Source organism: Gopherus evgoodei, chromosome 19, assembly GCF_007399415.2.
Source record: "Gopherus evgoodei ecotype Sinaloan lineage chromosome 19, rGopEvg1_v1.p, whole genome shotgun sequence".
In the NCBI taxonomy this organism is placed as follows: Eukaryota; Metazoa; Chordata; order Testudines; family Testudinidae; genus Gopherus; species Gopherus evgoodei.
Window position 1 is genome coordinate 8,929,870 of NC_044340.1, and position 27,344 is coordinate 8,957,213.

General features: G+C 42.9%; 1 protein-coding gene across 3 annotated transcripts; it reads left to right on the plus strand.

The window, feature by feature from the left end:
• Nucleotides 1–3,790: 3,790 nt before the first annotated feature.
• Nucleotides 3,791–27,344, plus strand: LOC115637246 (transmembrane protein 45B-like). Of its 3 annotated transcripts, none has more exons than XM_030538319.1 (6): nucleotides 3,791–3,899; nucleotides 19,049–19,251; nucleotides 20,135–20,347; nucleotides 22,472–22,656; nucleotides 23,918–24,063; nucleotides 26,651–27,344. In XM_030538319.1, exons 2-6 carry the CDS (start codon nucleotides 19,068–19,070, stop codon nucleotides 26,766–26,768), a joined length of 846 nt encoding a protein of 281 aa, XP_030394179.1. In that variant the 5' UTR covers nucleotides 3,791–3,899; nucleotides 19,049–19,067; the 3' UTR covers nucleotides 26,769–27,344. The 3 variants fall into 3 exon arrangements, with proteins under 3 accessions (XP_030394179.1, XP_030394180.1, XP_030394181.1); XM_030538320.1 differs by having other exon boundaries at nucleotides 3,791–3,884; XM_030538321.1 differs by lacking the exon at nucleotides 3,791–3,899 and adding an exon at nucleotides 11,577–11,609.

Below are 27,344 nucleotides of genomic sequence, written 5' to 3' on the forward strand. Positions count from 1 at the left end.
ATTTAACTTTGGAACAGGCAGATAGTAACAAAAATAAATGTGATGTAGAGTTACATAAAAACAGGATTAAAGAAGTGACTGGAAAAAGAGAATCAAGTGTGTCTGGTTCAAATTTTCCCCATGGCGTGACAACGACACTTTAAAATATGTTTGCAGTCGAGAATACAATACATACTTTCTTGCTCAACAGAACTGCTCATTGTATCTATTAACTTCACTGCACAAAACAATGCCTGTTAGCACTGCAGTTCCAAAGCAGCCATGAGTGGGCGAGTTGCATTCTATTCTGCCTCCATCCTCAACACTAATATCTTCTAAGCCCTACTTGCAGAATCCTTATCGCTGCTGGTGACGTAAGTTCTTTGCCTAGACTGTGTCAAATTCAAGGCCTTTCTTCCTATCTTCAAGATATTCAATGGTCTGTACCCAGGACACCTGGAAAGTCATGTAAAACTCTGGAAATGGTCAAGAACTCAGCTCCTCTGGTTCAATAGAACTATTTATCGCAAAGGAGATTTTTTGGTGGAGGCAAAAGCATTTTGGAAACCAATACCAGACAGCAGGAACAAAGAATTACCTCAAACCTCACCATCTTCCATTCCAAGGGTAATGGGAACATCTTTGGCTAAGCCTTCATTGATGAAAACACACAGCACACAGAAGTGTACGTATTCCTGTCAGGTACACACACAATTTTCCTCTTGTAGAGAGGAAGAGACAGAGGAAAACCATTACACAACAGCTGTTAAGTCACATTATTTAGTGCACTGTTGAAGGCAATCACATACCATGATGATGAACACAGTTAGATGAACCAGAATAGAACTGGAGAACAGTCGGCCTGACTTTCATAAGGCAGGCTGAGTTTGCTATGATGGCCGTAGCTACCAGCTTTTGACTTATAAATTGCAGCTTTGTCTGAAAAGTAATTGAGAGAGAGAATATGGAACTTCCACAATATTTGACAATTTTTGTCTTGAACTCCATTAATAGCTACAGGACTTTCCAAAAGGGCAGTGTGAGGATTCTAACTGTTTCAGCATTAGCACATTCTTCCTTCACGTTACTTACTATATTAAATAAAATGTTTGGACTTTTCAATTTGCTTCAGCTGTGATCACCACCACTTCATATCTGCTTTCTGCAAATATTTTAGTTTCCCAGCAGCCATGTTTGTGGAAACAGGAGATTTTAAATACACAAAGCAGAATATTCACCAAACGTAATTTGTAAATTCACCATCACAAGGATTTGCACCAGAAACTTGACTCTAAAAAGTTGGGGAACAGAAACATACTGTAAGACCTATATGTCCAATCAAAAGAGCCTGAATTTTAAACACCCACAGTGAACTGTTAGCAAATAAGCTACAGAACTCAAGTTATTTACAGAAGTGCTTTGATGCATAATTTGGATTTTTTTTGTATTTCTTTTCTGTGTCCTCTCTCACCATTAGTTTTAAACTCACTTGTGTCTTTTCTTCAACTTAGATTTTAAGTTCTATTGTCTCTCACTGTATGTTTATATAAAGGGGCTCTGATCGCGATCAAAGCTTCTGTGCATTACTGTAGTGCAACTAACAAATGACCTATTCTGAATTGTTCACCCAGCTCTTGCAAGGACTGGAGTGAAGACATCAGGAGACCACTGGCACATTACAGGTCACTTAACAGTAGAAACTGCATGTATGTGAGCAACAATTAAGAGAGAAGATATTCCTGCAACTTAGTCTTTCTTTATGTAAAATTTGTATTGCCCCACCTGGATAAAGCCTGCTTGTTTTGCCCACAAAACCACTCAACATCATGTCAGCTGTCTAAATGAGACATTTGTATTCACTGATACAATATGCATGAGACTCATGCAGAAAGCTTCCACTACTGGTTTGAACAGTACCTATGTGTCAGAGTAGAAACAGCCAATGGGCTCGCATCTCACATTTTACAACATCACCTGTGTCAACAGTAATACTAAAAAGGAAGCTATTACATTTTAATAAACCCCTTCCTTCTTCTTGAAAAAGACGTGTGCGTGGGAAGGTGCCAGGCCTGCATTGAACTGGAAGTTCACTTATGGAATGAAGCAGAAATATTTAAATTCCCTTACTGCATCTAAATGATAACGTCTACTTCCTTACTACAAATTCCCCGAGGCAGGTAGTTTTGCTAGCAGTGATGCCGTATTTGCATACTGATATGTGAAAGCGAATTACAGGTATGTCTGCCAGCACAAAGGTTTTCAAGTATCACTGTTACAAATAGGGATACTACTACTTACCTTTCTCCCAGGGGTGTTGTGAGGGTTTATTATTTAATCTCTGTAAAGCACTTTAGAGCCTGGAATGAAAGACTTTGTAAGTACACAGCATTATTATGAATGAACTCTGTTTTCTAGGATAGCTGGCCATTTATCTTTAACATAGTCTATATGATCTTTTCAAAGTAACTCAGTGTCAAATATTACCCACTTGGAATTTAAACCCTTTTAGCTATATCTGTTTGTTCTCCACACAGATACAGTTTGCATTCCTTTGTAGCTTTTCTTTCAGTAAAGATCAGTCTTTGGTTTTAGCAATGGAGAACTTGAAACCAGAGGCATTTCCACAGTTTGAAGTCTTCAGTAATGCTTTGTTTATTCTCTTTTATGTCACCTCAATATTCCTGCTCCTAATCCATAAAGCACAATCATCTGCAAATAGAGTGACACCTATGCCAGGATTTATTCATTTTGGAATATCATTTATGATAATGTTAAATAAGGTCAGACTGTTAACACTTTCCTGTGGTGTACCATTTTTAATATTACTTTAATATAACTTTCCCAACTCTGACACCTTTTACTCAAAAATTCTCTAATCCATCTATCCATCCTTCCTTTTATCCCTATTGTACCTTTGCTTTCTTTATTGCACACCAAAGCATTCACTGCTGTTCTGTACTCAGAATAATAATGGTTTACATTCACTTTTGACTGGTGTAGATTTTTACATAAAGTACTGGGCAATTGTGAATCTGATCCAGTTCTCAAAACTAAGGACCTCAAGGTAACCCATGTGGGAGCATGCCAATTCCGTCATTTGAATTATAAGAAAAGAAAATAGAGATTTAGGGTGAAATCCTGGTCCCATTGAAGTTAATAGCAAAACTCTCATTGAATTCAACCGTCTCAAGATTTCACCCTTATTTGTTTAGAAAAAATGCCATTTTTTATTTAAAGAACGTGTGTCACAAAACCACAGACTCATGTGATAACTGAAATGTAACAAAGCCTTGGAAGAAAATTAGATAGAAAATTAGAATGTCCAGGATATTAATGGTTTAAAATACATGGCTGAAGTTTCATTAGTTCAGGACCTCCCACTCTCCTTGCAATGGGATGCCTTGGAGCTCAGAATCACTGAACATCAGGATCTTTACAGTGCTTTATAACATCATAAAGCCAGGGTTTACTTCCACCATTTCTTCTGTATTTTATTTTAAGTAAAAGGACAGAAACTATATGACCATCACACAAAACTTGTGACCAGGGACTGGCCTGGCTGCATCCAGGCATAGAAAACAAAGTGCAAATCAGCAGCACAGGAAGAGGAAATACACAGGGGAGAATGTTAGAAGTGCAAATATTAGGAAATTGAGGGTAAAGGAAAATTCTCCCAGAATGTGAAATTAACCAGAAAAACTTCAGGGAGACTCCAATCATAGCACTAATTAAAAGCCGGGGCAGCCATTGATTAGAAGGTGTTTCTTTTTTTTCCTCCCCAGAGGTTTGGGCTAGGGAGAATGGGGCGGAGCCTTCCCTCCCTCACCTGTGCCTACTTGCTCTGCGTCAGCCGCTCACCTGTATCCAGAGAGCGACAGGTGCTCTTAGGGCTGGAAGGAGCAGCAGTAAGTGGTCAGCAGGTAAAGTTCTTCTGCGGGTGGGCGGATTGAGAAGGGGAGCGCTAGGTTGTTTGCAGGTTTTATGCTTCATGTTTAGAGGCCATTCTCTGGATCAGGCTACCGGGGGCTGCAGAATGAAGAAAGGGGGTCCTCTGGGCTGGGAATTTTCTCCATCTTTAGAGGAGAAACCCTCTCTCTTGTTCGCTCACCCATGAGGGCTGCGCTCAGTTCTCTAAGCAGTCTGGGGTGGGTAGAAGCTCCGGGCTACAGTTCCGTGAGCAGGAGGTTGTGTATCGCGGTGATGTGGGAAGGCTTTGCTAAGGTGAGTCTTATGCCACTGCCCTGCTCTTCCCCTCTAAAGCCATAGCTTTCCCTCTGGAGGGTAGGGGGTTCCCACTTCCCTCCCCTGGGATCCGCCCCAGTCTCCAGTACAAGCCCCCTCCATCCTCCTCCTTGGGTTTCAGAAAGCAGCAAATAAAAGTGCAAGCGCGATAAGGCAGAGCCCTGAGGTGTGATGGTGACTGCCTGTGTGCGTGAGCCTTGCACTTCCTTCTCTTCATACCGTTGTCACGAAGGGGTCCCTGGTCTGGGGAGTGTTTGGTTTGCTTTTGCCTCGCCAACCTAGGGAGGTGGAAAGGTGACCACACCGTGTATGTAGTGGTAACAAACTGACCAGGGAGCCTAGCGGCCAGGAGGGGCTTCAATTACATACAAGAAGGAAACCTCTAAACGGTGTTAGTCGACTGCACTAAGGTACATCAGGCAAATGGCAATTGAAAGCTTTGGAAGCAGGAGAGGAGAAGACCAATTCTCAATGAAATTACAAGTAAAATGACACTTTCTGTGCTTAGACTTGCAGAAGATCTTGCTCTGTCACTGAGCTAATGTAGCTTTATGAGTCTCTTTCTTTAATTCTGATTCTTCCTCTCTGACTTCAACCAAACTAATGAGACAGAGCCCTTTCTTCTAAAACCTAGAAGAAAATCTATATGAGATCCATATGTTGTTGAGCTGCTGGTCTGAAATTCATTAGCCCTCAGGCATGCTTTCTGTAGCATTGTCCAGAAATGTGCTTGCTTTTTTTTTTTTTTTTTTTATGGTGAGTGGAAAAATAAACAAATACTTCTGGAGCAAAGAACAGCAGCAAGATCAGAGTCCAGAAGTAACTTATCAAAACTTGATACTAGTAACAGACTAAATTCTAACAGGAACAATAAGGAAAGGAAAAATGTCATCCCTGTCATCAGTTAAATTGATAACAGATCTCATTTCTAGCACAAGGTACAACGTCTGATACAGAGTACAACCCTAACTATGCACTGATCTCAAATGCTTATGGAAGAAAATTGCTAACAGCCTAAATTTCTAGGGTAGCATCTATGAGCAGGCTGCATGAGTGCAACCCCTCTTCCCCCCCACCAAAAGAGGTGACTTTCAGGCATTTTAGGCGCCAATTATATAATTAAATTTTGATTCATTAGGTCTTTTTGTAATGGAAGACTGGAAATTTTCAGAAGCAACTGTAGAATGAACGAAAGTTGCTTCACCAGTCTTGAGGATTTTTTTTATCAGTCTAATTTGTTTAAGTAATAACATAACTGTTCAAAACCATCACAATTCTCCCTGGGTGCAGCTGGAGGAAAAGGATATAAAAAACCCTCTGATTTAATAGCATGAAATTCTGCAAAGGGGAACTTTAGCCTGAATAGAGATCACTAACAAACAAGCAAATAGATTCCCAAGGAGAGAGGTTGAAGTGCTTATGATAATAGGTGCATGTGAGACTTTGCAGACAAACAGGGCATCATCCTGACAATCTAAATTTGATGTTGCGCAAAGAAGATTTGGAGACAGGTAATGGGTGAATGGAACAAGAGAAGGAAACAAGTTTATGAACAACTTAAGTTTGTGTGAGCAGTTTTCTCCACATATCTCTTGTTGGTTCCTTTTATCATCTTTGTTATCTTTATAAGAGTTTGGGGGAGATATTCTCACCATTTGCCTCTGTCTTCTCCCCCACATATTGGGGAAACACCTTTCTCCATTGGAAGCACCTTTCCACCCTCCCCTCTAGAACATCCAGGGATTTCCCTACACACACAACTCCAGTGGTGGTGTAACACCCACCCCCTCCGAATTTCCCCAACTCCCCCCACCCACCTCCCAGTGGTCAACTAGTTACAAGCAGTGTTGCCAATTTAGTCATTGGTTGTGAATTTGAATTGAAATTGAAACATTAATACACACTTTTAAAAACAGATACAGTGTATGATAAAATATTTGTACCTGAAAAGTACAATAGGTTTGAAAAGTATGAACAAAGACTAGCTGCTTCACACAGCTATTGTTTATTCTGACAACGTTGTCACATTTATTTTGGCAATGTTGGCCAGCCTTATAATTTCAAATAATCATTTGTAAGCAAGGTCTGAATGAGCTCTCCCCTGATAGCTAGTGATGTTCCAGGGGAAGTGGGAAGGCTTCAGGACCAGACTGTATTTACATGAACACACCTACTCTGCCTAGGTATCCAGCAGACAGAGCTGTGCTGCCGAAGTGATCAGTTTGGGCTGGTGTTGGGTTACAAATCACTTTATTATTGAATGTGGGGGGGGGGGGTCATGAAATGTTATCTTTATTGTATGAGTGAAGGGCAGCAGAACTGTACTTAGCCTGTCCTGATTGAGGGGGTCACCCTCGCTGCTTAATTTTTGCCAGAGCTCAGCCCTGGTACCTCTAGGCTTGGCAGTTCTTGCCAGATCAGTTATGAAGGTAAAAACCATGCCTGAGCCCTGGCACCTCTTTAATTACAATTTAAGCACTGGTCACCCTCAAATGAACTGCACTCGGAAGCAAGGAGTTTGGATGACTGAGAGTAGGGTGAAGTACAAACTGCTCAGAGAAAAGTGTAAGTCTAAACTCTCCTATACAAACTGTAGAGGCCATCTACTCCAAATAGCACTAGTACAGGCTACAGAATCTTCAAAAGACATTTCAAAAGCTATGCCTTTTAATGTATGTATTATACTCTGGATGAAAGAGTCTAAAAGGACTGAATGTCTTGGAAAATATAGAAGATACACTGGACTGAAGTTCAAATTAGTCCAACCTGGGGAAAACCCATTGGTTTTCTCATGAGCAATCCTTGGCTGTCTTAAAATTACTGCAACTGTTGTTATTGGCTTTGGAAAGTATCTACTAAGATGGGACGCATCTAAGTAGTGAGGCTGGTGGACTACTTTTGCTACTAAGTTCAGAGAAGACTGTTGCCATTTTCTCTCTTGCAAGTCAACTGTTGAAATGACTTGGGTCATTAAACAATGCTATCCAGGCATCTGCTACAATAGTAGTAGATCTCTGTCCAGCAATGGAAACTACACTTGGATCAATCAGAGAGAGATCCATTGAAAACATACTGGAAGAAGCAAAGACTTCAATTCAGAAGTTGACTAATTAGGGCACTTGTCCTCTTCATTTAAGGAGTCAGTATAAGAAGTGTTTAAGTCAGATGAAAAAATAAAGTACACAGACTTGATTCTTACATCTCTACAACACCAACTTCTGGATTCTATCAACCTCTATGTAGGTTTTACAGATGCCTGTCTTATAAAGCTCCACCAGTTGAGTAGAGTGCGGCCCTACCTGCAAGGGGCTGCCATATGATCAGGACAGAATAGAGAATTTAAACACAGAATAGAATATCATGCAATGAACAAATGAAGATTTAATTTCAACTTCTTTATCATCACTAATGGTTCAACCCAATATTTGTGCTATTTTTTCTGAGATGAAAGAAGTAGGAATTCATCTCTTTCTACTCCCAGTCACAACAGCTACAGTTGTGTTCTTTTTCCTCATTGAATAGTATTTAGGGTTCTGAAAGAAGTTGCTTTCTGCGTGATCATGACTGTATCCTGAAGGACTGGAAGTACTGGACGCATGAGAAGCCATCAAAAATGAATGAACTGCATTCAAGAAGTTAAATAACAGAGTTGTGCACAATTACAACAAGACACTAAGACAAATGTAGATACAGTGCTTCATAGTAGGCTTGTGTATACAACTTTAGTTTGTGTGCTGGTTTTAGAAACATGACTTAAATCTAATAAAATGGTTGTGAACCATTTTTCAGTTTTCACTATGGTGCCATACAGCCCACCTAAACCCTAATGGTCTCACACTTCATCAGTCCTCACTCCTCCCCTGTATTTTTATACACTCCCACTAATTTCAATTCCTGGGGGAAATATTGAGCGCATCCCAGCCTATGAGGTTCCACTGTACTCTCGCAAAAAGAAATCAGAGACTAGGTGAGATCATTTGCAATATAGAAACCACATGGGGAAGGAAGGCTTCTTCTACCTCAGCTGACCTAGTGTTGCCACTCCCTGATGGCTGTGGGAAGAGAAGCAGTATTCTTCAGGGGCTGAAAGTAAGGACTAATACTGCACTGGCCACTAGGAGCTTGCAAAAAATTAACTGAGTGAGCCTGCTATGTGTAGCTTTCTCTTATAAAGCAGAGGCCAAATGGAGCTGGTTTGTGAGCTAGGTCCTTTTTTCTGGAAGCTGCATCTTTGCTCAAGAATGTTAGCTTTCACCTAACTTTTCAAATGCCATCTAGGAGTAACCCAGACAGTAATGTCTTCCAGAGCCTGCAGACAGCCTGGACCAACAGCCTCAAGAAGTGTGAAATGCTTCCACCCATCCCAATGGGTTATTAGCTCTGAGGACTGATGAGAATGTCCATGTCAGCATTAATTATTTCAGTGTAGCTCAAAGCATGCAAAAAATCAGTAGGATGATCCCGTTACCAAGCTCTGTGGTGTGTGGTATGTTACCTCTCCCGTAGGTGCAACTTGGTGTATGAATGGAGCTTGGCAGAAAGTGACACTACTCTTCTCCAGTTGACCAGTCATCCAGTGAGTTCACAAACACATGAACAAAAAATAACCCCTACAACTGGCACAGGTTATTGACCATTATTCCTGTAGAATGTCTGACTCATCATAGAGTTTAAGGCTAAAAGGGACCACCAGTTCATCTAGGCCTCCTGTACATCACAGGCCACCAACAGCACCTGCACATTAAACTCAACCACTGAAACTAGGCCGAAGTATTACAGCCCACAAAAGCCTGAACTATTACGTGCAACAGGCAGAGAGTAGGAGGGGCTGAGGCGCACCAGTGCCCAACATCATTAAGTAAGATGTACCCAGATGATCCTGGCAAGTGATCTACACTCACATGCTGCAGAGGAAGGTGTTGGGTTTTTTTTTAAAAAGCTCACTGCCAGTCTCAATTGGGGAAAAATTCCTTCTCGACCCCATATATGGTGATCAGTTAGACCCTGAGCACGTAAGCAAGAACAAACCAGCCAATGACCTGAGAGGGAGAATGCCTGGTGCCACCTTTCTCTTCTCCAGCTGTTGCTATTCCTAATGCTTCAGAGAAAGGAGGGTTTTTTTGTTTCTGTTTTAAATCCCAGAATACAGCGGGGAGAGGTAATTTCTTCCTGACCTTTGCAGCTGGCTGGCTGAAACCATGAACTCTTAGGAACATAAGACAAAAATGGGAAGTGAATCCCAGGGCTGTTGAGCCCTGCCCCCTATCATCACATGCAACCCTGTCATGCAATTGCACTCAAATTTTTCCAGTATGTAAATAATAAAAGTGTACTCAGCACTGGGGGCAGAAAAAGGGCAAGCAGTTCTCATATAAAAGGGATTTAGTTCTTTTTCTGTTTAAGCTGCTGACAATTAATCACCAACAATAGAGGTCACTGCCATCTGCATGGCTTCAAATGATGCACCTACAGAAATCCAAACTTTCCTTTTTATTTCTCATCTTTCCCACTCACCTTTGAACAAGCTTGCAGGTAAAGAATTGAGAGGCTTTTGGAAATCATACCCTGTCCTCTAATAAAGCACTTGTCTGAGGGGAATGAAATTGTGAGAGAATGGGAGACTTTGTTGAGCTTTGAATCCTCCTAATAGATCAAAGGCTCTTTAGTTAAACACTCCAGATGTATTCCAGAACTAGAGCCAGGAGTGAGTAGTGTAATGACCCCCTGAATCAATTTTATAAAGACTGAACAAGATGTAAATATAAAGAGAAACCATGAGGACCCCACAGTATCTGACCAGATACTTGAACTGGCTCATTTGTCCAATTACATGGCCAGATCCGTTAGTAACAAGTCTAATTACTGTATGTTTGGAACAGATGTGAACAGCGCAGTATTGTTATACACATTCAAGGGAGCAGGAGGTGAAATAGTCCATTAACACCTAGGTTTGGCTGGCTTTACTTTAGAAGCTGAATCAAACTGGATGTTTGTTGCAAGAGACGCACTTGCACCAAGAGTGGCAGGACTGACACAAATCCTGTCTGAAACTTTCCTGCAGCTTTTGCTAGTGAAATGTATGAGTGAACTAAATTCATGTTGAGATTAGAAGACTCCTTGTAATTCACTTGAATTAAGAGCCCAGCAGTCCCCTTAAGACTGTTAAAATGATCCTTCTAACACCACGTACACACGCAAGAGCCATAGGCACTGTTCTCAAATCCCAAATGGTATGATCACCATCAATGTAGTTCTTAGGTAGTGTGTGGTCAGTGTGTGAACCTACATGCATGATTTGTGTAATCTGAGTGAGGTGGGAGGGTGCAGAAAGGGTGTCCATGAGCAGTTTGCTACAGTGGCATACTGGACTTTGGACTTTCACTGTACACCGCCAGGAACCAGACAGATTGTGCAAGATGAAGTGTTATTGACAGGGTAAAAGAAACCGATTCAGGGAGGATAGGTGCATTGGTCCAGTAAAGCAGATGAGACCCTTGGAAAGCTCCAGAGGCTCCAAACTTAGCCATGAAGAGGTCCTCTGAGGCAGTTCTGATGAAGTGGAAGAAGCAGGAGAGAAGCCTAATGACCCTGGGGAAAGCAGCAGCAGAGGCATTGCTGGGTGGAAGAAGGGTCTGCATTTCACTAAATGGCAGGGGAAGGGTGGGGGAGACAAAAGATGAGATGTTTGCCTGGGTGATCCATCTTGAGATGAGAGGAATGTTCCAAAGTGAGTAGGAGTGTAGAGTGAAATGGAAGGTGGAGGGGGCCAGAGGGATCAAGGTGGCAAGAGAGGGGAGGTAAAGGAGATGGGCAGAATTGGGGCAATTGGCTCTGGTGGTGGCAGGGGGGTCTGGGAAATGTAGGACTGAGTAGCGGGGCAATGAGATGGGAGATAGGGAAGGGCAAAAAACGTGGAACTAGGGCAAGTGTGGAAAATCGGGACGGGGTGAGGAGCTAATAGGAGACTATATAAGAGAGAGACCCAAAAATCGGGACAGTCCCTATAAAATCATGATATCTGGTCACCCTAAGTGGAACTGGTGGTGGGAATAAGAGAGAGGGAGGGCGGCTGGAGGAGTGGGAGGTGTAGGGAGCAGGAAGAGACTCCACCAGAAGAGGCGCATTCAGAAGCGAGGGTGAGCAGCACCTGGCTATGTCCAGTGACTGCTAATTCTTGGGAGAACAGAGAACTGGCAACAGCCCAAGAAACAAACTGAGCTGTGAAAGTGATCAGAATAGAAGCCCCAGGTCAATGATTAAGACGACGAATAGCGTGATACTGTAATAAACAGGCAATAGCGCAAAGTACGGTAATTAAAGTGAGTGGAGAATCAAGTATGCTATGGAACAAGCTGGTGAACTGAGTAATGGAGTAAGCAGGAAGTCAGGTAAGGGCAAGGCAATTTCTGAAAAAGCAGCCTCTAATTGTGGGTGCCCAGGCTGAGATGCCTTGGGCCTGTTTCTCAGAAGATACTGAGCACCCACAACTCCATCTGAAGTCATTGGACTCCTTTCGCTTATGTCTAATGTGGTAGTGCCAAGGACCCCAGACAAGGATTGGGGCTCTGTGCTTGGGACTTTACAAACAAACAACTCATACCTCGAAGCACTAGGATTTAAACAATAGGCAAATGGTGAATGACGAGAAAAGGGACAAGGTACCAGCAGAGACAAGTGCATTCAGGCATGTTTGTATTCCCAGTGGTTACATATTCCAGACAGGTTACTGTGCCCTATTACCTGCTCCAGAGTAATCAGAGCACAGGTTCTGCACAGAAATGCTTGAGACAGCCTATTGCTCTTTTGTGCTCATTTGAGTCTCTCTTGACATTGACACACAAACATTGCAAGCAGTTCTGCGCTGTGCAGAATGGGTCAGGGCACATGATCATTCTGTTAGTCTCAGGGTGAGTCAGTCACATGGGCAAACATTAGTCCTCTCTTGGTGTGCTTAAAAATACATTGAAGATAATTTTCTGCTCCTACAATGCATTTTGATTGTGGAACGGGTTGTGCACAGTGTGTCCAACAGGGCAAAGGGTGTGACCTTAATTTACGATATCTGATGAGTCTGTGCATCTATTAATTATGATGAATATTCTGGCAGCTCCTATTTTATGGGGCACACCTTTAATTGCCATTTAAATGTCTTTTTAATAGTACAGCTGCTAGAGCTCTTATACAGGCTTATTGTGTGGTCAGCTATTCACCCAGAAATCTTATCTTTTCAGCTATCTCCATAGTGTATATGAATGTGGCCTCTTTATAGCAGTTTGGGTAGGTGGTTGGTGTGTCTCCAAGGAAATAAAGTGTCTATTACATAAAATTATTGGATTGTACCAATACTGCTGGTAAAGGATTCTCTGTTTGGCTCATTAAACACAGAAGGCAAATGTGCTCATTTGCCAATAATCTTTCCCATCCAGCCATGGAGTGAGGCAGAGGCTTTCATTACTTGTAACAGCTGGCCACAACATTGCTGTAAAATATGCTAGAAAATAGTATTTTATTGTATGGGCTAGTTCCATTCTAGGAGTAAATATCCTCTCGTAAGAGCTACTTGCAGGGATAGTAATATATCTTTACTAGTAGCTCCTATCTCGTGGTTTTGTAGGAATGAAGCCCAGGACCTCAGCAATGGAAGCAAAGTTCTCTACCTCTTCTGCTGAAGAAATAACTGTACAATTAACAGTCAGAAAACTAGAGGAAGCACTGAACAATGCTCGTAACACTCAAGGATTGTCTACTTGAGCAAGTGACACTGGTTTAACTGAAGGTGATAATTTAAACCACTGCAAGGCTCTGTGTCAATGCTTTTAGTTTGGTTTAAGGGTGGCTTATTTTGCTTTATCTTAAGTTGATTGGAGACACATTTAAGTTCAGCTGAAAGAAGCGTCAACATGGGGATTTGCACTAGTTTTTTGGTATTAAGGGCTGGGCCTTTAAAGGCTGAGCTTTCCAGAAAGATAATCTAGACAGGGTGCTGTGAAGCTCTTGGTCAACTCAGTTGAAGTACTGTGTCCAATTCTGGGTGCCACACTTTAGAAAAGATGTGAACAAATTGGAGAGAGTCCAGAGAAGAGCAACAAAACTGATAAAAGGTTTAGAAAACCTGACTTCTGAGGAAAGATTTAAAAAACCTAGGAGCCTCAGTCATGAACCAGGACCCCACTGTGCCAGGTGCTGTACAAACACGGAACAAAAAGATGGTCCCTGCCCCTGTTGAGTATTGGAGTGCGAAGGGCCCTAAAATGTGAGGACCTTGAGTCCTCTGCTGGTGCTTAGAGCTCTCTGCACAGAGGGTCTGAGTTTCTGCACTGCCTCCTAGGCCCCACTATCCAGCTCCATAGCACCATAGCTCTGATGGAGCCAAGCTCCTGGGAACTTTCCAGTCAATGCCTTGGTGAGCACCAACCTAACGCTGATGGTGTTTTGTGTGAAATCTTTGTGGAGTTGGTAAGCTGAGGGGATGGGGATGGCAAGTCATAAGGTCAGATCCAGCTCTGCAGTTCAGCCCCATCTCATCATCACCTGCTATTTAAATAAACTAATTCAAAATAGCAAGATATATGGCTGCTGCTTACTATTTAAATGTAAGTCTGTTTTACTGAGAGAGAGAGAGACTAATAAACAGATGAGAAACATTTTGGTGCATTGAGTTTCAGCTTCAGCTATTAATTAAAAAAGCCTAACTGACCATCCTGGCAGAAATGACCAGTAATTATGCCAGAGGGTCTTCCTGACATATGCTCAAGGCTACATCAAATAGCTAACAGTTTCTTCACCTTGTTAAGCAAACTAGCAAAAGGCAAACAGGAACAATCTGTGTTTAATTGCTACAATTCTCCTAGGAAACCAATCCCCTGACTCACCTAAGTAACTAGATGTGCGTGTGCTCCGTGACTAAGTGAAACACTGGGACTCTCAACCTACTGTTTTCTGTGTTAACAGGTGAAAAGTTCATTCTGTGATATCGAAACTCTAGTGCTATATAACACAGCATACAACATGGTCATACGTTAGAGTAAAAAGAACAGGAGTACTTGCGGTGTTAGTCTCTAAGGTGCCACAAGTACTCCTGTTCTTTTTGTGGATACAATCTAACACGGCTGCTATTCTGAAACCATACATTAGAGCGTGGGTAGGCAACCTATGGCACGCGTGCCAAAGGCAGCATGTGAGCTGATTTTCAGTGGCACTCATATTGCCCAGGTCCTGGCCACCGGTCCGGGGGGCTCTGCATTTTAACTTAATTTTAAACGAAGCTTCTTAAACATTTTGAAACCCTATTAACTTTCCATACAACAATAGTTTAGTTATATATTATAGACTTCTAGAAAGAGACCTTCTAAAAATGTTAAAATGTATTACTGGCATGCAAAACCTTAAATTAGAGCGAATAAATGAAGACTCAGCACAGCGCTTCTGAAAGGTTGCCGACCCCTGCATTAGAGTGTCACCCAAGATCCGTAACTGTATTATCCTTCCTGTCACTCTGTATAAACTGAGGGATCTGTTTTACACCTCTTTCTTTTCTTCATCCCTAAATCCTACTGTACTTCATCCTGTCTTCTGAAATCCTCTTTTCCCCCCTCTGTTTTTATAACCCTGTCATAAACAGATAGTTAAGGGTTAATAAAGCAGGAGTACTTCATTGTCTCTTTTGACTGTAAAGGATTAACAAGTTCAGTGAGCCTGGCTGTCACCTGACCAGAGGACCAGTCAGGGGACAGGATACTTTCAAATCTTGAGGGAGGGAAGTTTTTGTGTGTGCTCTTAGTTTTTGGTTGTTGTTCACTCTGGGGGCTCAGAGGGACCAGACGTGCAACCAGGTTTCTCTCCAATCTCTCTGATACAGGCTCTTATAGATTCAAAATAGTAAGTATTAGGCAGATAAGGCAAGCTAGGCTTATGTTTGTTTTCTTTATTTGCAAATGTGTATTTGGCTGGAAGGAGTTCAAATTTGTATTTTGCTGAAAGGATTTTAATTTGTACTTGTATACTTAGGCTGGGAGGGTATTCCCAGTGTCTATAGTTGAAAGACCCTATAACATATTCCATCTTAAATTTACAAAGATAATTTTTACTGTTTTTTCTTTCTTTAATTAAAAGCTTTTCTTGTTTAAGAACCTGATTGTTTTTTTATTCTGGTGAGACCCCAGGGGACGGGGTCTGGATCCACCAGGGAATTGGTGGGGAGAAAGGAGGGAAGGGGGAGAGGAAGGTTAATTTTCTCCCTGTGTCAGGATTACTTTCTCTCTCAGGGAGAGTTTGGGAGGGGGAGAGAAAAGGAGGGGGGAAGGTGAATTTTCCTCTCTGTTTTAAGATTCAAGGAGTTTGAATCACAGTGATCTTCCAGGGTAACCCAGGGAGGGGAAGTCTGGGAGAGGCAACGGTGAGGGAAAGGGTTTACTTTCCTTGTGTAAAGATCCAGAGGGACTGGGTCTTGGGGGTCCCTGGGCAAGGTTTTGGGGGGACCAGAGTATACCAGGCACTGGAATTCCTGGTTGGTGGCAGCGCTACAAGTATTAAGCTAGTAATTGAGCTTAGAGGAATTCATGCTGGTACCCCATCTTTTGGATGCTAAGGTTCAGAGTGGGGAATTATACCATGACAAACCCCTACTCTTGTTCATCTCTTGCTTTGACTACTGCAACTGCCTCTTCTCTGGACTCTCCATATCCCATCTTGTGCCCACTGGAGTCTATCCAAAATGCTGCTGTCAAAATCATCTCTCTCCCCACTCCATGCCCCCTCCTCCCCCCCAGATGCTCAGACTGCTGGTGTCTCTTTGCATCTCTTTGCTGTCTTCAACTCATGCAGCAAGTTCAGACTTGCCTTTACCTTAAAGAGCAGTCACCTTCCTATTCACAACTTTGCTCTCATTCTTCTTCTGTTCCTAACCAATCTCTTATAAATGTGCTTGCTTCGATGGAGCTGTAACTGCACGTTATATACTGGTCATAGCGTTTGGAGAGAAAGCAAAGAGCAGATGCTGACCTGGTTAGGCAGTCTGGGTTGTTGGGAATATCACAGTGCCAATCCAGGGAGCTGTGCAGTCTTAAAATTCCTTGTTAGGAGTCAGTGAGACTCAGGTCTCTGCCCCAGAGAGATGACAGCTGGGAGCCTGAAACTTTAAGCAGGAAGCCTCAAGAGTCAGTGGAGGAGGAATGCTGATGCATTTGCCCTGAAACTGTCACAGAAGAGAGATAAAAGGAGGGGTGAAACGAGTAACAGGTTTGGGATTATAAGTGACAGATGTGCTTCATGAGCTGGTCTGGGTTGTGTGGAGGACCCAGGGTGACAGTTCTGAAATACAGTAACCAGGCCAAATAAGATCCAATCTGTACCTTTTGGAAGGTTTAATTTAAATGTGTAACTTCACCTCTGTGCTTCCTAGTTTCATTCATCAAGGACTAAGAGCCAAAAGCTCAGAATAACAGAGGCCATTCTTGCAAGGGATCTGTCCAGCCTTGTTAATTCCCTTGGGTCTGCTGAGGCTCAGGACCATTTTGAAGTTCACTCGTCAGCAGGAGGAGTTGATGGCCACTGCCTTTTTATACAAAGGACCCATCTCTTTATCTTCCCCATAGGCCCTTTCTGCTCAGGCTGCTTTCAGCTAGCATCTTCCTTTCTTTTGTAACAGAAAAGTTGCTGGCCCTGTACTCCCACTGGCATCTGTCAAATCTTCTTGTCTCTTTGTGGCCACTGATTATTCCAGGGAGCCAATAAAAGCAGGTATGTCAGGATGGCCTCAGTGCCGTGCTGAGGTCAATGCCAAATGCCTCCAGGGCAGGCTGTGGGTAGTTTGTGAAATGAGCCACTCCCATGTAGTATTCACCTTTGTGCTCCCACCCTGGATGGAGGCAGAGGAAAGGAACACTGGATTAATCTCATACCCTGCTTGCACCATAGGTGGCGTCTCTCAGAGCTCCATCATTGTCACATCTATCTGCCATTGTGTAACATCTGTTCCTTCCTTCCATGTAAAGACCCAGTTTGTCCCCTCAGTTTAGATAATTTAATTAACAGAAGTCCTAGGTGGTTTATTTCCAGTAGTAAATCGTTGCAGTCAATCTGCAGCTTGTATATTAGAAGACCCAAGGAAACCAATGAGTCTTGCAATGTACCTTGAAGGATGCAAGATTCAGGCTCAGCTTGCTCTCTGGTGTCAGCAACTTCAATAGTTTTGGGGTCTTTGATGAGAAAGTTAATCAGAGCCCAGGCTCCAGCAGCTGTACTACTGCATTGAACTAAGTGGCCATGGTGGGGTGTGACTAGACGGAGACACACTCTGACACAGCCAGGTCTTTCTAGCCAATTTAGAGATCTATAGATAAGGGCAAAAGCTTTGAAACGGACCTGGAATTGAATCAGCAGCCAGCACAAAGAGTGGAGCACACTGAAGACATGAACTTGGGTCTCTGTTTAGATTGCTGATGGACTGCTTCTTTGCAACCTTTCCAGAAATTGCTCACCAGTTCCAGAGTATGTGTAAGGTCATTTGTGCAGCACGGGGCTAGCCTTGTCTGTCAGCCACCTACCTAGTGGTCATTCTCCAATGTTCCTTCCTTCTCCCACCCTCCTAGCTAGGTCTGTGCCACTCCATCCAAAGAACAGAGGGAGCACAATGCTGGCTGACGAAGGTGGGTCAGATTTCAGCAAGAAGCATATGTTTGGCCAGCATTCATGGCATTGGCTAGAGTTACAGTGATATGTATGTATTGTTATTTGCAAAAGCCACAAACTGAATCAGAGGCAGTGGGTTTGGATGAATATGTTGTCCAGAAGGGTTTATTGCCAATGAATGCATTGTCATGCTTTCCTTACCCCTGCGCATTTCCCCTTTGAAGCTTTTGCAAATCTGCCACAGTACCCTACTAATTTGGCCACTCCACCCTAGAGCTTCATCCTTGCCTGCAACCATCCTTCAAAATAGACTTCAAGAACTAATGTCAAGTTCAAACACAGACCAGCGAAATGATGAAATGCTTCTCTTGTCCTTAAGGCACAATACAGTAGGGAGTGACATCATTGCCTGCCAGGCAGTTTGGATGTGCTGTGGATTCCCAGGACTACCAACAAGATAGCTGGTTTCAACTTCCTGCATGCTTTGTCCTCTTGCAGTGATGCACTTGCTCCATTGCCCGCACAGGTGCACGTACACCGCAAAGATCAGAAGCTTGTCTGGATCTGTACAGTGCTTTGCAGTCCACAATTATTCAGAGCTCACAGGTCTAATATACCTGTTGGAGCCTTTAGATAGCTTCATGCTAATCTCTGCCCATGCTACATGTATAGAAGGTTCATTCTAACTGGTTTTTGTTTTGTTTTTAATGCTTCCGCTGAAGGGATATTACTCAGTTTCAAAGGGGATTATTTTCCTCTTGGTTCCAGAGTCACAGGGCCCGAAATCCCTCTGCAAATGGTTCTGCATCTCTGACCATGATATACAGTGTGTGATCGGTATCTTGGTAAAAATTAGCCTAGTTCTGGTAGCTGAGCCAGAGGGAGGCACTCTTCTCTTCTTCGGTTGGGGCACTGCTGGCAAGTCATGGTGTTATTGTTTAGTGACTGCTCTTGGTTGGGGAATCTGCTTAACGTATCTGCCAGGCCACCACCTCTTAAAATGACAATGTAAAAAGCAAATATATGGGTTGTAAAATGATCTTGAAATAAATGTGAAAAAACTTTTGTTTTTGTTCTCTTCACAGATCTCTCTTCCTGAGCTAGCTGTGGTCATGCCCCATGGGCAAGGCTTATTTGCATTGTTAGGGAGATTGTAAAAGCCTTTCTCTCAATGACCTTTTATTTCCTTGCCTTTTAGCGCCAGCAGGTAGATCGTGATGGCAAATTTCAAAGGTCATGCTCTCCCAGGCAGCTTCTTCCTGCTCTTTGGCCTCTGGTGGTCTGTGAAATACCCCCTGAGATACTTCAACGAGAAGGTGAATAAAAAGTCCCATAGAAACCACTGTTACCAACGCTTGGATGTCATTGAAGGAGCAGCCAAAATCATCTTTGCCCTGATAGGTAAGGATTAGAACACTGAGCATCGCCAACCACCCAAGACTATTCACCATGCTACAATTATTGTCTTACTGTAACTCTGGCCCGAAAAGCAAAACTCTGACCTTTTCACCCACCCTACAGCCCCTTAATTTCATCAAAAGTAAGGGTAAAAATTATCCTACATGTACAATTATTATAAACATGGTCCAATGAACTGCACACCACCAAGTGTCTCCAATGGGTGACATGAAGCAGAAGAACATAAGCACGGCCATGCTGGGTCACAACAAAGGTCCATCTAGCCCAGTATCCTGTCTTCTGACAGTGGCCAATGCCAGGTGCCCAATAACAGGTAATCATCAAGTGATCCATCTCCTCTTGCCCACTCCCAGCTTCTGGCAAACAAAGACAAACTCTACTAGGGCTTTTTCATTCTCTTACCAGCCTGGAGAATGTTCTGTCTTCAAATCTGTTCCTCATAGACATTGCCAGACTGGATCAGACTATGAGTCCATCTTGTCCAGTGTCCTATCTCCAACAATAGCCAGAACCAGATGTGCCAGAGAATAGTGCAAGAGCTCTGCAGTAGGCAGAAGTGGAATAATATGACCCCAAGATATGTCTCACCTTGGTCTCTAAGAGAGATTAATTTAAGCTGTAAAGCACAACCTTTAATCTTCCTTTCAAAAATTTTATTGTCACTAATTACGATAACTGGATATCCATATAAATATCCATTTCCTTTTTTAATCTTGTTACATTCTTGTTCTTAGTGATTTCCTCTGGCAATGAGTTCCACAGTCTAATCACTCGTTGTGTGAAAAAGTATTTCCTTTTCTTGGTTTTGGATTTCCCTCTGTTTTTAAAAAACAGGACATGTAACCCTCTATTTGTCTCTGTCCAGGGATGCTGGCTGAGCAGTTTGTCCCCGATGGCCCTCACTTGTACCTCTACAGTGGTGAGGAACGCAGCTGGGTGAAGTTGATGAACTGGCAGCACACGACCATGTACCTGTTCTATGGACTCTCAGGTGTGGTGGATGTGCTCACTTACTCCCCGCTCAAGTTGCCCCTGGGATTGGATCGCCTCATGCTGTCTGTGGCTGTGTTTGTTGAAGGTTAGTAGCCAGGTGGCAAACGGCTAGGGCTGAGATTCTCAAAGCTGCTCAGAGGATTTTGACAGATACCCATTGAACCTCATAGGAGTTGGGGATATGGATGTACTAGACAGCTTTGAAAGTCTACCACTAGGATGATAACTAGATTGTAAAACCTGCTAATGTGCTGAGGGAAAAAACAGTTAAGAGACTGAAGAAACTACACAAAAAATCACTGGAATAAACTCTGTTAACTGGATTCTGAAATGGCTGGAAACATCTCAAGATGTTGTTGGAAGCAGCTGGGTTCAGGAAGAAAGTTTGGGGATATCATAGATACAAAACACACGAAGTATCATGAAAGACGGATTAATGATGAGTTGCCGAGAGACACTGGATCTTTCCACGTTCGGAACCTCAGCAAAAATGGGGCGCGTTGGGGCATGAGGTGTTACTTAAAGTCCACCTCTAATGAGAGGCAAGGGGCAGCCACCTTATCTAAATCAGAGGAGACCTCAATCTGGCTTTATTGTACCAGAACTTTTTTCTGCAGTGAAAGGGAATTTCTTTGTGTCTCAAACTATGAGGAGGTTTGAAGACCACAGGAGATTTCAGGTTTCCTAGCTGAATTCACGTCAGATGGAAGTAGATAGAGTTGAAGACTGAAACCGTTAAGTGGCTATAGAGCGGGGATCGGGATGTGTCTCGCTATTATCACAACAGGGAGTGGGCCAGTCACTTCTTGCACTGTCACGAAAGTGAGGGCCTGTCTGATGACCAACAATGAACATCAGGAAGGTGAGCTCTTTGTATTGAGATAAGGGAGTATAATGTAACTGATACAGATAAGGCTAAAGATCCTGCCATTATTTCAAGAGCAACTAGCCTCATGATTACTAACAAGCTTTAAAACTATACAATACTTGCCATAGACTGGCATGGATTCCTCAGATGACAATGGCTTTGTGGTATGAAGCAGCAGGCTGAAGTTCCTTGTTACCGTAAATATCTGGTAGATCCTACTCTTGCCTCACGTCTATAGAGCTTTGTCCTTGTGTCATGTGTACCACCAGAGAGCAATTAATTCCACTGTAGGCAGCGTCGATCTTGCCTGCTTTCATCTCTCCTGTCAAATCCAAGTGGCCAATGCACTGGCTTCAGATAAACACATCGTGAATATCATTCTCTGTTCTGATCATCTTGGACATACAGAGCCAGGATTTCAGGCTTCATTTGACTTGAACAGGGCAAGCCAATGGCCACGTGCAAATGGAGCTCCTGTTGGTAGTGAATCCACTGTGTCTAGGAACATCTCGAGATTCTTTTCCTCCTCTTATTCCCTTGACTTTAAAGAATGCAGAACAGAGATTTTGGGGGTGGGTGTGCAGGGGGGATAGATAGCAATAATTTTTGACGTGGAACTATTCAGACACTGAAATGATCGTTTGCAAAGTCAGGATTTAAAAGGACACTGTCCATGCTAATCTCCATTTGCAAGCTCCTGGAGGAAATAGGGAAAGTTAAACTAATGAAGTACAGTAGATAGCAAAAACTCAGTAGTGAAAGGAGGGACTGCTGGTGGTGATGGGAGTTGACCTAGCACCTTCAAACAGGGATTGCTGCTTCAGCTGTCTGTACGCTGTGCTCAAAGGCTTTCAGCCAACTTCTTGTTGCCTTGACATACAGGCTATAATTGGGAAAATTGGCCTGATGGGTTCCATGACAACTTGCCTCAGTTAATATGTTAAGATTTCTTTTTTACCTGGCAGTGCCATAAACTCACATGTGTGCTCATGCACATGTGTGCAGTGGGAGTGGGGGGACAGCGAGCTTTGCTGCAGAGATCTGCAGCTGAAACCTATTAGGATCTGGCTCGCACATCACCAGCAAGACTATCACAGGATGGGGACCTGGAAGACCTGGGTTCTATTTCCAGCCTGCCTCTGCTCTCCTGGGTGACCATGGGCAAATTCACTTCCATGTGCTTCAGTTTCCCCATCTGTAAAATGGAGATAATGGAATGTTACTGGCCTCTTTTTGCCAAGCACTTTGAGACTGATTTATTTATTGTATGAAAACTGCAATGCAAAATCTATAAGTTCCTTACTAACAATGTCGCTCTGGATTTGATATGAATTTTGACAGGTTTTCTCTTTTATTATCACGTCCTTCACCGCCCCATGCTAGATATGCACATCCACTCCCTGCTGCTCATCGCTGTGTTCGGTGGGGCCTTCAGCATCCTACTGGAAGTCTTCCACCGTGACAACATTGTCTTGGAGCTCTTCAGAGCTAGCCTTACCATTCTGCAGGGAACCTGGTTCTGGCAGGTCAGTTCTGGTTCAACACCTTCAGCTTTGTTCTAGGACTAGGCATTGGGGGTGGGGAAACGTGATGTGGGGGAGGGATGTACATCACTGTACATACAAATAAGTTGTCATTAAAGGATTATCTTTCCGGGTTTACTTGGTAAATGCTTCAAAACCCATCTATGAACAATTGTCCTGGAAACCTACTAGTCCCAGGTCCTTTACTATGACCATTGATCGTGAAATAACTGATTTTCTTTGTTCACTTGTTCTTTTTAAATAAAGAGAGAGAGAAATTACTTGCTGTGATCAAGACTTTTTGCCATGCTCTCCTAGTAGCTTGACCAGATGTCCCGATTTTACAAGGACAGTCCCGATTTTGGGGTCTTTTTCTTATATAGGCTCCTATTACCCTCCACTCTCTGTCTCAATTTTTCACACTTGCTGTCTGGTCACCTATCTACTAGCCATGTACTCTAGATACTGTTCTTTCATGTTTTTTGCACATCGTGGGGCCCCACAATATTCCCTTCAGTTTAGTGGGAAGGAATAGCCGTTCTAGAACTGTATGTGGATTAAGTAACTGCCGTGTGGTATGCTAATGAATTTCAGATGCATGTTATGGAAACTCCCCTAAGGATGGTTCAGCGTCAACAGTACCAAAGGGTTGAATATGTATCTTTAGAACTAAATAGAACACAAGATAATTGGTCACGTTCTCTTTCTTCATGTGTAACTGCTCCCTTCACTTTGATTCAGGATAGGGAACCTCCTTTCTAACAGAATCAAATGTAAAACAAAAGTTTGCCAAGCAGTTCTAGTAAGCTGGTTAATTGATAAGGATGGTGATTTGATAGTGAACCCAGAGCCTTCTGTTTCCCAGTGTGGTGTTTATTGCTATACACACTTTTCTTTGGTGATCTTCACCATAGTATCTGAGCACCTTGGGCACCATAACTTATCTTCACATTGCTCCTCAGAAATCAGGGAGTATTATCATTCCCATTTTGCCCATGGGGAAACTGAGGAACAAATATTTTAAGTGAGTTGCCCAAGGCCACATAGCAAATTTGTGGCAAAGATGGGACTTGAACTCAGGTCTTCTGAGCTTGAAATGCAAGTCTAGCCTTGTGCATGAGTGGGGGTCAGGCCATGCCATTAGTGAGTAAAGCATTATAATAATGAAGGTGAAGTAAAGCGATGTTAGAGGTTGGAGGGTCAGGCATCCACTTTTTTTTTCCCCTTCCCCCTCAAAGATAACAAATCATTTTATTCTAACCAGGTTGGGTTTGTGCTGTTCCCACCCCGGGGAGGCCCAGCCTGGGATGAGGATGACCATGACAACATCATGTTTGTCACCATGTGCTTCTTCTGGCACTACGCAGCTGCTGTTCTCATCATGATTGCCAACTACGCTCTCACTTACTGGTATGTTAGCAGTGGGAGGGCAGGGGAGATGATTGGAGCCTGATGCGGAATGGCTCATATCATGACCTACAGTGCAAAGTCATGGTTGAGTTACTGTTGTCAAACGGCTTTAAATTTCAGGGCATACAAGAGGCGTATCCTTCACTTGCCAAATGAACAGATTCAAAGCAATGTCAGCAAGCCTCTAAGTTGCTTCTTGAAGTCTTAACCTTTATTTCTTTGCACTTGGGTGCTGGCTGGCAATTGACAGTGAAGGTTTAATTTTAAAAAATGTATAAAAGAATCAGTCAAAATATTGCTGGAAATATATAACACTTGGCATTGCAATGTTGATTTCATTCTAAGGATTTCAAAGCACTTTAAAACAGCAATGAATTTAGATTCACAGAACCTTTATCTAGAGAGCAGACCAAAATAGTGCCAACCCCAAATATTAAAAAATATAAAAAGTACTTAGACTCCAGAAAATGAGATTAACTTTAAAAATTCTCATTATTTCAAAAAAAAAAAAAAAGGTGGGGAGGTTTCTTTTTAAGGCTTCCTGGTTTCTGAGCTTTACTGGTACAGGGTGAGCTTTCCATGCTACCAGGAGGGCTATCCATCTGTCTTAAATATTTGTCAGGCCGTAGCACTGTAATACTTGAGTGCCACACAGTCTATCTTTAACAGGACAATGCTTCGATGAGATAGGGAAGTACTTTCATCTCCATTTTACAGATGGAGAACTGATGCACAAAGAAACTTGAGTTGTCCAAAGTGTCACAGGCTAGAAACGTTTTTTAAAAAAAAATAAAAGATGGGAATCTCATATATTCACTCCAGCAGCTGGGGTATAAAGAAAAACATGAATTATCACAAGACCTGTGATAAAATCATGAGAGTTGACAAAACTGCAAAACAGCCACAAGAGATTAAGGGGGTATATATATTTTTTTCCAGCCTAGTTAACACCTGTCTTCCCTTTTTGCAGCTGCTATATGCAGCTATATTTTTATTTGTACAAAATGAGGCTAGATTTGTAAAGGTATCTTGGTGCCTAAAGTTGCAGATAGGTGTCTAAGTGTCTTTGAAAATCCTGTTAGGTGCCTATCAGCATCTGTAGGTCCCTAAATATCTTTAAAATATGCCCATGTGAACTATTAAACCTCAGATTTGTGCCAGTACTCAAATACGTAGAGATCCGGAATATTCCAATTTGGGTCTGCAGCTCAATACTGGGGGCACAAAAGTGTGTTTAAACTTGTGCCTGCAACAGGAGGAACATCTTCCTGAAAACTTACCCCTAAATGAGGTATCTGCTGTCGCACTCAACATCTTTGGCTGAGCTCTGTAATAGAAACATGGTCTCCTGACTTCCAGCCCGGGAGCATTCTTCCTCCCGCGTCTCACCATACACACAGAGAAATATTTCACTGTATCACAGATGAGGTGACTATATCCCATCTGTACTGATGTATAGAATATGGTATCCCACTAATGGCTGCACCAAGCTAATGCAGCCGCGCTGGACAAGCCCATTTGTCTGAGCATCTTGCACTTGCAAACTTTGCAACGGCTACCTTAAATGCAGCATTTGGAATGTGCAACTGTGATGCTCCCTGGGGGTATCCAGGGCTGTGTGGCATCTTGCCACCACCTGCCCTTAGCATGAGGTAGCTTTGTCAGTTCCCTGAAAGCACCAGCCTCTGACAGCACAAGCACTGCCACTCAGATGTCGCTTTCTCTGTACAGGTTAGCAATAGGCACACATGCCAACCCCTTTGCAGGGAATGGCCCAAGGATCTGCTACAGAATTACCAGGCCTGCTATTCCAGCCCCATAAGATGCCTGTAATCCTGCTGCAGCCCCTGGATAGTTGGCATTAGGAGACTGATCGATTTCAAGGCAGGAATGGACCATTGTGATCATCTGGTCTGCCCCACCTATATAACAAAGGCCACAGAACTACCTAAAATAATGCCTAGGGCACTCTGGGGATAGGGGGTCTTCCTTTGGAGGCCACTCTCCAGGAATATCAAACAAGGAGCTGGATAGGGTGAGAGGTGAAATCTGCCTATACAGCACTTGGTGGGGGGTGTCATTCCAGGATAGATGGGGGGGTGAGGGATCTCTTCCTCCTGGGCACAGGGTAAGGTGTTTCTTATAGAGAGGCAACACACCTTATACAGCCCCCATCTCCCTATATGAGGCCTCATATTATAGTGCATCACACAGGGGGCTGGGGTCTTTCTGGAGGTTGTGAGGCTCAGTGGCACAAAGTCTCTTCTGGGTGGTGGGGGTCCCTTTCAACAGGGAATGGATTTGGGAAAGGGGGGTTGCTGCTCACCAGTGTTCATGCAGCTCAGCCAGGCTTCGCCTTCATTCCTCCTCAGCACCTGTTTTGTGGATCACAGCACATGGAAAACCTGATGCAGGGGAGAGTAGAGAAATGAATCAACATTACAGAATAATACAAACGACTGCAACCCATGCAAACAAATTCTTACCCATGTGTGTAATCCTGCCACCCTAAGATTAGTGGCCTTCAGGGCAGCACTGGTAGGTGGGGGTTTCAGTAACCATGACAATTATTGTTTGTGTGTTACAGCTGCATCCAAAGATGTAAGAGAGACACTGGAGAAATAGATATTGGACTTGGGGTTCGGAAACAGAAAAGTGACACAAGCTCCCATGTTTCCCTCTTAAATGGATTGGATGAGGAATGAGGACAGTGCACGTTGGCTGATACCTCTTATTTCCTAAAGATTATGAGAATCAAATTTTTTTTAATCTGAGTAATATTTATATTGGAATATCAAGAAGGAAGATCCTGCAATTTTACTGCTGAATAGCATGGACAGACTCAAGATGTGATCTCTGCTCTCCTTCTGCAAATTCCCTGAAGCCCTTTGGATCTGAAATGGGTGCATAATGTCCTACTTCTGAGCAATTTTATTTAATGGAAAAATCAAATGCAGAAATTCAAATGTCAGGACAGTTTGGCTTATGGGATCTCAGGTCTATGTTGTCTCTATAGTGATGGACCAGAGCCTGCCAGTCATATTTTCTGAGTGAATTGAGGGCTGACCTTTGATAGTCCAAGTTGGAAAAACCTGCAGACTGGGCTTCAATAAGTCTAGTGATACTTTGTGGAGTGAAGGATTCAGAAGGGTCACCCCAAGCAGGAAGAGCACGGGCCAATGCCAAAGAATGTGCAGTGTCATTGTTCAATTGTACGTAGTACAAAATTTCAGTAACGTACATCAACTTGTCTTTTTTTATACTTTTGAGACAAGCCTTAC

Excerpts from the sequence above, each read along its gene's own strand:
- LOC115637246 (XM_030538319.1), top strand. The coding sequence starts at position 19,068 with ATGGCAAATTTCAAAGGTCATGCTCTCCCAGGCAGCTTCTTCCTGCTC. Across the intron at positions 19,252-20,134 it reads AATCATCTTTGCCCTGATAG|GGATGCTGGCTGAGCAGTTT; the intron begins GTAAGGATTAGA and ends GTCTCTGTCCAG. Across the intron at positions 20,348-22,471 it reads TGTGGCTGTGTTTGTTGAAG|GTTTTCTCTTTTATTATCAC; the intron begins GTTAGTAGCCAG and ends GAATTTTGACAG.